The sequence below is a fragment of the Pectinophora gossypiella genome, chromosome 22, assembly GCF_024362695.1.
Source record: "Pectinophora gossypiella chromosome 22, ilPecGoss1.1, whole genome shotgun sequence".
NCBI classification, from domain to species: Eukaryota; Metazoa; Arthropoda; class Insecta; order Lepidoptera; family Gelechiidae; genus Pectinophora; species Pectinophora gossypiella.
This window is the reverse complement of record NC_065425.1, coordinates 3,306,371-3,317,475: the sequence shown is the minus strand read 5'-3', so window position 1 is coordinate 3,317,475 and position 11,105 is coordinate 3,306,371. Positions and strand designations below refer to the sequence as shown.

General features: G+C 38.4%; 1 protein-coding gene across 1 annotated transcript; it reads right to left on the bottom strand.

Moving 5' to 3' along the window:
* Nucleotides 1-97: 97 nt before the first annotated feature.
* On the bottom strand, nucleotides 98-6,270 carry LOC126377085 (cytochrome P450 4V2-like). Its single transcript, XM_050024741.1, has 11 exons — nucleotides 6,161-6,270; nucleotides 4,833-5,027; nucleotides 4,439-4,528; nucleotides 3,885-3,995; nucleotides 3,269-3,454; nucleotides 2,688-2,884; nucleotides 2,374-2,443; nucleotides 1,972-2,164; nucleotides 1,517-1,668; nucleotides 978-1,157; nucleotides 98-521 (listed from the first exon to the last, which is right to left on the bottom strand). Exons 2-11 carry the CDS (start codon nucleotides 4,984-4,986, stop codon nucleotides 367-369), a joined length of 1,488 nt encoding a protein of 495 aa, XP_049880698.1. The 5' UTR covers nucleotides 4,987-5,027; nucleotides 6,161-6,270; the 3' UTR covers nucleotides 98-366.
* Nucleotides 6,271-11,105: the final 4,835 nt, after the last annotated feature.

The following is an 11,105-nucleotide window of genomic DNA, read 5'->3' as shown; positions in this document are numbered from 1 at the left end:
AAATGAAAGACTAAATACAACTGTTGAATAAATATTTATTACATTAAGGCGATTCTCCCACGACGCGGATTTTGGTGTACCGCGCGGCGAGGCGGAGTTCGTGCGTCGGGCATCAGCGGATTACATACAAGTCAATGCGACCACGCCGACCGCTTCACCCCCAACCGCGTCGGCGCGGTATCGTGTAAGAATCGCCGAATACATTAATCTAACATTAATACTCTACTAACTCATAACATAAGCTCACAACTTTATCCCGATATGGGTAATCACAGGTACATCCATTGCAAGATAAACTAAGTACCCACACCTCACCGAGCTTTCTGTTAATCCAACGTGGTACTCTACTAACTCTACTCAATTTATTTACTCTTTCCGCTCCACAGAGATGTAATGGCCGGCGACTGGTTTGAGCATAACGTCCAGTTTCATTTCTAGCTTGGTGTAGTCTCCTTTGATGCGGTAGTGACGCATGACGTGCGCGAGAGTCGTCTTCATTGACATTAGAGCGTAAGCTTTACCTGAAAAGTCAGTAATGGGTAACTTAAATTCCATTCAAGTTGGTACAGTCTAACCTAAGTAATCACTTGCTCTGGTACGAGTAGTATCCTAACATGCCAGTATACATTTATGTTAAGTCAATGGCCGTGATTCTCACTGTGAAGTCGCGGGTTCGCATCGAGCAAGGATCATATGACTATCTCGTGCTAAGCGGTGAAGGAAAACTTCGTAAGGAAACCTGGCTTTCTCTTCTCGGGCTGAAAGGTTGGATAGGTTTTAAAAAACCAGACCCGTCAAACACTATAACTTCAAACAGGATAACACTAGGGCGATGATGATGATTAATAATACAGTTTTATTGGCCGTGTTACCATATTTCAACGCATACGATAAGGTTCGCTTGATTATTCATATTGGCAAATCCTTTCACCATGATGGAAAAATTAAGAAGAAGAAATGAAGAATGTCGCACTCACCAATACAATGTCGCCGGCCCATGCTGAACCCGGCGAAGGCATTAGGATGGTCAGGCAAGGTGGCAGGATCCAGCCACCGCTCTGGCTTGAACTCCTGCGCATCCTCACCCCAGATCGGATGTCTGTTCACCCCGTAGAGGAAGATGAAGCATGTTCGGCCAGCGGAGAGCGTACAGTTTCCTGGAAAAGTAAGTTTTGCATTTGTAGGAACATCTCTAGGTCTTGTAATACGTATGGTGGAGGGTTCGGCTCACGATCCGGAGATCCCGGGTTCGAATCCCGGTGGGGACATATCACAAAAATCACTTTGTTTTGGCCTAATCAAGCTAAGGATCAGTTTAATCAGGTCAAAATCCGTGCTTCGGAAGGCACGTTCTGGTTGCTATTTACTGATGTAAGTAGTCGTAACTTGAGCCATGCCAGGGGCCTTTGGTGGGTCTAAAATAGTAACCCTGACACCAAGGTCGATCAGGTTGGTAACGCACCTCACAACCCACACGATAGAAGAAATGACTTTATCATTTCGTTCTGCAACTTACTGAGCTTGACATTCCTATCAAGTTTCCTGGCGACGACGGGTACTATCGGGATGACCCTCATGCACTCCTTGATTACGGCTTCCAGGTAGACCAGCTGGCACAGGTCATGTTTTTCTGCGTCCCTATCAGAGTCGCCGAACACCTCTTCCAACCTGATGGGAGAAATAAACGTATTGATTCGTAGTCTAATGGTCAGCATTGGGCTTACGATCCAAAGATTATAGGTTCGATCCCCGGTAATGACTTGATCAACAAAATATTATTCTTGGCAAATTTCTCTAGTTTGGATAGAATATTGAATGAAAAATGAAATCACCTGATTGTTCAAAATTATGCAAAACCATGATTCAAAAAAACTTATCTACTGAACTAACTATGCAGTCATCATAATGAGCTCGAGGCCTTTGAAGAACCTGACACCAGAAAGAAGAAGATATGACAAGAATCATACTTACTCCTTAACAATACGGTCCTGCACATCAGGCCTGGAGCCTATCAACAGCATGGTGTACATAAGCACGCTGGCCGACGTGTCATGACCGCCGACGATCATCGTATCCACCTGCTCCCTGATCTCCTGGTCGGTAAACGCGTTCTTCTCAACAGTCAGTTCTAGCAATAGATCCAGAAATGCCTTGAATTTGCTGCCTGTAATCATACCGTGTAAGTAGTACTAAATTAATTATAATATAAAAAAAATTGGTTATCAAATCTGAGAACACTTGTTTTATTGAGTCAATATTAAACAAATTAACAAAACAAAAATCGACGAAAATATTATTCCTTATTTTAAGAGATAAAACTGAAAATAAATATTCGTGGAAGCGCAGAGAAGGTTTAATCAACAAAATACTAACCTAACTTCTTTTCCGTAAGTTTTTCAGTGACAATGTTTCCGTTTATTTCCGATTTTCTTCTTTGCAAGACCTGAAAGACGAGTAAAAAAGGTTTCCAGTAAGTGTTTCATGTTCGGTGCCATTGGTGACATTATAGCATTATAGTGGCCACTAAATAAATTCTGAAAGAAGAAATAAAGAAAGAAAGGAAAGAAGATTGAATTTATGTGACTGAAGGCCGAAATATACAACCCAATTGACATAATAACCAGAATGTCAGTAGTCAGTACTCCTACATCATATGGGCATATGGTGTTTGCTCTTGGAACCCTTACCGTATGAGCCATATTGTGCAAGATCTTGAGCAGTCGATCCTGTTTCTTCTTGAGCCCGGTCCAGCTGTACATCCAGTGGTTGTGCATCAGTATGTTCTGGAAGCGTTCCACTAGGACGTTGAACATCTCCTCCGTGGCTTGAACGTACTCTCTGTTCAGGAGTGTGTGGTCTGTGAAGTCTACGCCTAACGCCGTCACTGTGGATACAGTAGCTTTTAACAGACAAATTCTTCAAAAAATAAACAATAATCGTTTATTCAATGCTGGTGATCATAGATCAGATATGGAAATTAATGTAAGATCATCAGAAAACTCGTGACGACCTCAGGAGCCCAGCGCTGAGCTTTGGGCTCACGATCCCGGTGGTCCCGGATTCAAATCCCGGTGGGTTCATATCACTTTTGTGATCCCTAGTTTGGTTTGGACATCAAAGGCTGATCCCGGTTACTACTAATTGATGTAAGGACGCAATCGTTACATGGGCCTGTAACGGCTCAATAATACCCCCAACACCAGGGTTGCTGAGGTTGGTCATCCACCTCACAACCCACACTATAGAAGAGTCTTCAGTATTAACTTACAGCAAATAGTCTCCAAGGCATTGTGCCTGGTGTAAGTCCAGTGATCGAAGGGCCCCCTCCCGACTTCATTTTCCAGATCCCGCACCAGCCGGCGAGCTTGCTTGTTGAAGACACCGAGAAAACCGTCCAGCACGAGCTGGCTGAAGGCTGGATTAAGGAGCTTACGGTGGCCGCGCCAGACTGACACTGGTGAAGGAATTCCAATCATTTATTTGTACATGGCAAAAGTAATTACATCTCTCCAATAAGTCTTGAGACTATCTCTGTAGGTACCACTCTATCTTTCTCTGTCTGGTTTTTATGTATCAATGCATCTAATGATTGGAGAATGGATGAAAAAATTAACAAATCATCTAGCAGGGGCATACATTTATAATTATATGAGATAGAAAAGGCTCGCCTAAGCTTATGCAGCCAGAATGTCTACTACAATCTTATAAGATCTGTTGTGACCAAATCCCTAATGTAGAAGTCCTCCAGTAATCAGATAAAATACATAAATAGCCTACATAGCTTATAGGCTTTCCCTTATTCACCCAGAGGGGGTAAGGGGCATACTCCACCCCGCTGCTCCAGTGAGGGTTAGGCAAACAGGCTCCTTACAGGTAAAACTTACGTTTTCCAGTGACCAAACCTTCCCCAAGCCAAGGTTTAGCGAACTCGTAGAAACCATCTTTCTCTAAGCAAGTGTTTGCCACTGTCATGGCATCGTCCGGGTCACATATTACTGAAAGAAAGCATAAAGCTACGAAATTTCATGTTTAATTTTTTTACACAATGAGACACATTTTATTGTAAACTTGTTAAAGTGCACTTTATGTTTATTATACATAAATTATATAATAATATTTTTTGTTAATATTGTAATATTTATACATATATAACAAAATAATTTATTATAATACGATATTGTTTCTGTTTAATTGTGTACAAATAAATAAATAAATAATTTAATTAACCATGCTTAGTAAAACTAAGTAATACAAGTATGATGGATGAGACAATGGTAGAAAAACGTATAGGTAAGTTATATCGACATTATGCAATACTTATTAAAAATATATATTATGTCTCATCATATTGGTAAGAATTCTGATGATGTATTTTTTAATGACGTTAAAATTGTATATTCTACGTATTTAAGTACTTACTTATAAATAATTTACTTACCATAAATAGTCCGTGGTCCAATACAAGCTGATATAACTCCATCTAATTTAATGCATCCATCTGTCAAATCGTGTATGACCTTCCATAAATCTGAAAATAAAGTTTTAATACAAACATACATATATTTAATAAATAAGTAGCTACCTCGTGTCTTAATTTCATTAATTATCTCGATTAATTATCAACTTCCTTTGCGTGAAACCTTCTTTAAGTAAGTATTATTGAACTTCGCCACTCCTTTTTAATCCCTTGAGGGTTCAATTTCAAAAATCCCTTTTTAGTGAGCACCTATATCCTAAAAGAAACCCCCTTGCAAAGTTTGAGTCTCTCAAACTCTCGAAAGTGGTGTTCCAAAAATGCGCTTACATGTTTCGATATAAGGCTTAAAACTTACAATGGCTGTCTCCAATAAGCAAGTGCGCGTGGCCGATGAGGGGCAGAGCCCCCGGGAAGGCCGGGGGCTCGTTGTCAGACTTGGAAGCCCTCTGTCGCCACATCCAGTACGCATACAGCGAACACATCACCCAGAATAGTATCAGCCCTATCATCCTGGGGCTGGTTTCTGGGTCGCTCTTAGATTATTGTTTTTCTGAAACAAAATAAGGCTTAACACGGGTCAAAAAGCAATTCATGCTTCCATGTGAATTTTTCTAAAAAGCAATATTGAAGTTTCACATTTGCGTATACAGGGTGGCCCAGAAGTTCACGTTCAAAATGAAAAATTAGATAGAGGGGCTTACTGGAAGTATGCTCCATACCCTTTCCTGTTGACCAAGGGCCTACACTCAGCGGTTGGTATAGGTTACTGTGGTATATCCCTCACCGGGATTCGAACCCGGGAATTAAGGATCGCTAGCCCAACACTTAACCTCTGGATCACGGATGCCGATAAACCGATGCGCCTACGACGATATAGTAATAAGTACAACGAAGGAATATTCTACAATTCCTTCAATTACAAATTACACAACATCCTGCAGCTAATTTAAATTAGTGTAAACTTCTAGCAAGTAGACCGTACTTAACACGAAGCCTACATCCTCTTTCAAAATTCTCACTTTTAACACGCCATATGCTAGAATAGGCATTTGCTGTTTTCCTTTTCTGTGATACAGATTTCCTCCAATTATTAACCTTAATTATTAATAAATACTAATTAAACATCCTTAAAGATCTCCACACACAGAGGCAGTAGAGCGGTGTCAAGATTGTTGCGGGCTAGAAACGTTTGTTTGAAAAAAAGATCTTTGTAAAAACGGGTACTTATACTCGAAAATAGCATAATAATAGTGCCACTTGCATGGGGAGTTAGTTTTCCAAATGATGAAAATAAATATTATTTAATAATAAATATTTGTTCTTTTTAATATTTTATAAAAATATTTTCTTTTTCTTTCAAAATGTGTATTATTTTCTTTTAATAAGTGACTACTATTTAATAATTTTCAGCTTGAATTCGCTAAAACATTCCGATTTTTTAATCCTTATTCGAATGGGCTATATACCGACTTTAAATTATTGCACTGAATCCTACCATTATTAATTATTACCATCCGTCATTAATCATAATCTATCCTCATCCATTATCTACACACACATACACACACATAACAAAAGCTCGTGAGCTGACGCTATCTAAATACCGACACCCCTACCTATACAAAACTGGCTAAACCGGAAAGAGAAAAAATGACACCCGGAATCAAAGAAAAGAGCACTCACTATTTTTTTGGCCTACCGCCAATTTGGATCCGACGATGACGTCACAAGTCACTGTGAGGGTGATCCGTGGTGCCTCATGGATCCGCGGCGAGTGTGTACGTCGCGCGGGGGAGATCCTGAGTGTTTATATTCCAGCGGATATGGCACCACGCGCTCGTAGAACATGGAGCGAGGTGTGAGGTATAGGATGAAGCGAGAGCGTATAAAAATAAATATAATATTTATCTCTTTTTAAGCCCTAGTTTAAGTCCAAGAACACACGAACTGATTGACCTACAATATTCGACTAGGTATGAAACATCACTATGAGTAAAACCGGTGGCTGTCGCGCGCTTCTGTCACTGTTACAATGTGACGTTAGTCACTATAGACACCGGCTCGTTTGAGCCGAGCCATAAGACGACCGTTGATATCCTTCTCAAGATGAATATGATGAATTATATTGTGTCAGGTTTAGTCCGTCACTCAATGATAATATTCACCAAGATCATTAGCACCACTACCACGCTTGGAAGAAAAGTATTGGATAAGTATTATCGTCTTCATCTACTTGCTCTAAAGCAGCATGGTATACTCGATACTTCTTTTTAGTTGATTTAGGCAGCAGTGGGACATATATAGGTTGTTTATTAAATGTTACGTTTATCTCCCTAGCGTTATCCCGTTTCTCAGGAGGTACATCTTGCCCAATCTGAAGATTTGACATGTCCGGTTTTTTACAGAAGCGATTGTCTATCTTACTGTCTGTCTGGATAGGTGTAAAATTATATAGGTGCGTACTTTCTTATATGTATACAGGGTGTTAGTCATCGTAACGAATACTGAGGGGGATGATTTAGACCATGATTCTAAGTGAATAACAGGTAGAATTTTTCGTCGCAAAATTAATGATTTATTTTTTCTGATGATGGGTAAAGTCAGTCTTTGAATACACGCAAAATAGAACAGAACAGAAATCAGAATCATTTATTCAACGTAATTATTATGAAACTTGTTAAAGGTAAAAATTTAATATTGAATCTACGTCATTTCGCAAGGCGTTATGGCTAAAGTGAAGAAATGAACGCACTTCCACTGTTTCATGCACTGCTTCCTTAGGATAGCGTTAGCTAATCAGCCACGTATCCTTTACTTTTAAGTAGGTACCTACTCGTTAGGTACTTTTCACATTGCATAGCTAATATTTTCTCCGCTCACCGCCTTTGCCTCACACCACACACTCTAACTTCTTTTATTGCGTTTTAAATATTGCAATTTCCTATCAAAACTTAACAATGATGACATTTCCGCAGCTGAATAGTCGATCAATTATAACTAGTTTACAAATGCATGTGTTACAGTTTCAACATTGATTCACAATCAGTAATTAGCGGCCTGAAACAGTTTGTTACGTTCATTGAATGAAAACGGTGTGTTGAGGTGTACATTTGTATAATATTTACATTACAAAGGAGACTGGTCACGGCCCATACAAAATTAACCCAGGCCCGCATTTTAAAGCGGAATGTTCATCAGGACAAACCCCTTTGGGGTTTATTGATGAGATTGATTGTTTATAAATTTGTATAAGTATAAAATAAATAAAAAAAATAATGAAACTTATCTCATAATTTTCGAAAAATTAGGTAAAGCCAGTCCGCATCGCTGAAATATTTGGCGAACATACTGAATTTGCCTAATTTTCTTGTTAAGGCGCAACATTTTATTTCTTTCATTTTTTCGTCATGTTTTTTTGTTTATTTGTTAGTTTAGTAAGAAAACAATAAAATCCATTATTACCAGTAAAAAATATACAAAACAGAAATGACCAGTCTAATTTAGGTACGTTACTTAAAATAAATACATACATAAGATCACGCCTTTTTCCCGTTGGGGTAGAGACCACGGAATTACACCTACTACGATCCTGACACACCACTTTCACTTCTTACACTCTCATCAAAGAGTTCATGCAAGGTTTAGAGTACTCTTGCCTAACTTAACTTAACTTTCTTTAAAACATCCTGGATCTTCCTCTTCCAACCCTACCACTCACACCTGTACGGTCACGAGCATTACTATGTATACACTTTGGTACCATGTCACATTAACTTTTTTAACAAATTGAACTGTAAATCTCACTAAATGTCAAATATGTTAGTGCGACAGAGTCCTAAAGTGGGTACATTATATTGCTCATGACTGTACTGTTCTTCTATCGTGTGGGTCTTCTTCTTCTTGTCGTTTCGATGGCATTCAGATTTTTTCAGCCCAGTATTTTGCCAGTCGGACAGCATTTTCGGTGGCATTCATCAGCTCCTCTCGCGTACAGGTATCAGGGCACGCGGGGCAAGATATCAGGTGAGCCATAGTCTGTGGCGTAACACCACACGCGCAGCTCATTTGGATTGTGAGGTGGATTACCAACCCCATCAACCCTGGTGTCAGGGTTATTATTGTCAGGGTAAGATCTTTTTGATCAATGGGTTCTCTTGAAAATTACTCAGTACCTACTGTTGGCTTGTGTGTTTGTTTGTTCTCATTCAGGATTAGTTTAAAGGTTTATTGGATGTGTGAAGAAACTTGATGGCAATAATTATGAAGCCTACAGGAATTTAGTCGATTGCGTCGATAGAAAATGATATGCTCGCGGTAAAGTAACTTTATATCCAAGTTGCAAGTATGTAATATCACTAACCAAGTACATTTAAGTACTTGTATGTGTAGTTAACTACCTACTACCTATTTTGGGCTGATTTTGAATAATGTTGTTACTTTACGGAAGTGAATCCGGGATAACCACATTTATGTGATATCCCTTTGCTGAGAACGAATGACTTACACCATAGTGTAACAAGTTTGAATCCCGGATCGGGCTTTAAACCACTGAATCCGACTTTGAATTTCAATTCATGTTTGGATCACAGCACAGATAATTGATAACACCATGATTTCCGAGATTTTCCCAGTTAGGTAATTCATATAAGTGTCATATTCAATCCGGCTAATTGCGGACCCGCCGCATTAATTCAATTTATGCATTCCATGTAGTAGGTACAATGGGATGTTACATAGGCATAGGAACTAAAACATGGACCCTGTAGGGCACAGCAACGTTGAAGGGAAGAGAGGAAGTGTGTATTAAAATTAAAACTTATCATTTAAAAATTCGTCTACAGTATAATAACTCTTTTTAATTAGCATTGTTTTTAGATATTTTATAAATAAATTACAAAACGACTAGGCATAATGTAATACGGCGGGTTCTACAATTCGGCTGCGACATCTTGGTATCTAATAAGAACGTTGGAATACGTCTATTTGTGTCCATGAAATTACTTGATATTAGAAGTATAAAGTTAAATACTTTAGGTATTTGCGTCCTACAGCATTAATAGCATCGCGTTAAAATTAATTGACTGCTCACCTATTTATTTAATTAATTACTTTTCTGGCTTAGTAAAAATTAATATTCCCAATTAATTTTGATTAATTTCAGGGTTTAGGTAATTCGATAATTAGAATAATTTGCATAGGTAATTGGAAAATTTTATTTTTATCTTATTCTTATCTTTCCAATTAAACTGCTTGTTCATTAGGCACAATTATGTTCCTCCATAATTATGTGCCTGCCTACGTTAAATTGTTACTTAATAATTAATGGGGACGTTCCGTAATAAAAATATAGATGGCGTTGCCAATCGCTGCCTTCGTTTAACCTTCTAATTTCATGGATCTCAGACATAATATGCATCATTTATCTTAGTTTTTGCATATCCTTGTTATGACACCCAGGTAAAACACATTCCCCCGCCATCATTATTCTGTCCAGAATGAAGAGAAGCAATAAGTATTTTAGGTATAGGTCTACCAGAATCTGATGGCATAAAAAAAAAATTAAAAAAATATTGATTTTCCTATGGTAATGTAATAAGTACCAAGACGTTTTCATCCAATTACCTGAGTGTTGCTTACTATAGAAATTTTATTTCCCCATTTGCCATCAGATTCTGGCACACCTACAACAAAATAATTCTATACAAATCTGTGGGGTTAAAATGGCCACATCGAAGCAATTCATCTAAGAAAGCAATATTATTTTTTTGACATTCGTTTGCATTGCGCCCATAATTAATTATTCCTTATTTTATACTATAAGCCTATGTACGATAAGCGGATAGCTCAGGGAGATATGCAATGCATATCATGCATAACTGCATATCTATGCAACTGTTCATTCAAGCGTCATACGAATAGTGCAAGTTCCCACAAGTTCATTATTATTAGGTAAACTATAAACACGGATAATCGAGGCCGTAACACGTAAGTATTCAGACCAGGTGTCGATTGTTATCGTCCAGAGTGGCTAAAAGTTGCCTTATGATTGTTTGTAGCTCTACCCATCTCATTAGGGATTGTGGGCGTGAGTTTAGGATATAAATTTTGGATTTGCCATGTTTTCATGTTACATAGGACATTTTGGACATTTTTTTTTTTTTTTTTTTTTCAATAAATGTTTCTTGTTTCTTGTTTGTTTCTTGTTTGTTTAGGTATTAACATTAAATATTAGGTGTATGTGGTAGAGAATTATACTGTTATATTATATGTGTTTATTTTATAAAACGGCCTTTGTGGTCCAGTAGTTGACTGTTGGACTCACAACCCGGAGGCCTCGGCTTCGAATCCCGGTGGGGACATATCACAAAAATCACTTTGTGATCCCTAGTTTGGTTAGAACATTACAGGCTGATCACCTGAGTGTTCGGAAGGCACGTTAAACCGTTAGTGCCGTTTACTTTTTACTGATGTAAGTGAGTAATCGTTACATGAGCCACGTCAGGAGCCTTTGGCGGCTTGATCATAACCCTGACACCAGGGTTGATGAGGCTGGTATTCCACCTCACAACCCACACGATAAGAAGAAAAAGATTTTATAAATAAATAACAGTACAAAGAAAACAAAAAG

Excerpts from the sequence above, each read along its gene's own strand:
- LOC126377085 (XM_050024741.1), bottom strand. The coding sequence starts at position 4,986 with ATGATAGGGCTGATACTATTCTGGGTGATGTGTTCGCTGTATGCGTAC. Across the intron at positions 4,529-4,832 it reads GCTTATTGGAGACAGCCATT|ATTTATGGAAGGTCATACAC; the intron begins GTAAGTTTTAAG and ends CTTTATTTTCAG. Across the intron at positions 3,455-3,884 it reads AGGTTTGGTCACTGGAAAAC|TGTCAGTCTGGCGCGGCCAC; the intron begins GTAAGTTTTACC and ends TTCCTTCACCAG.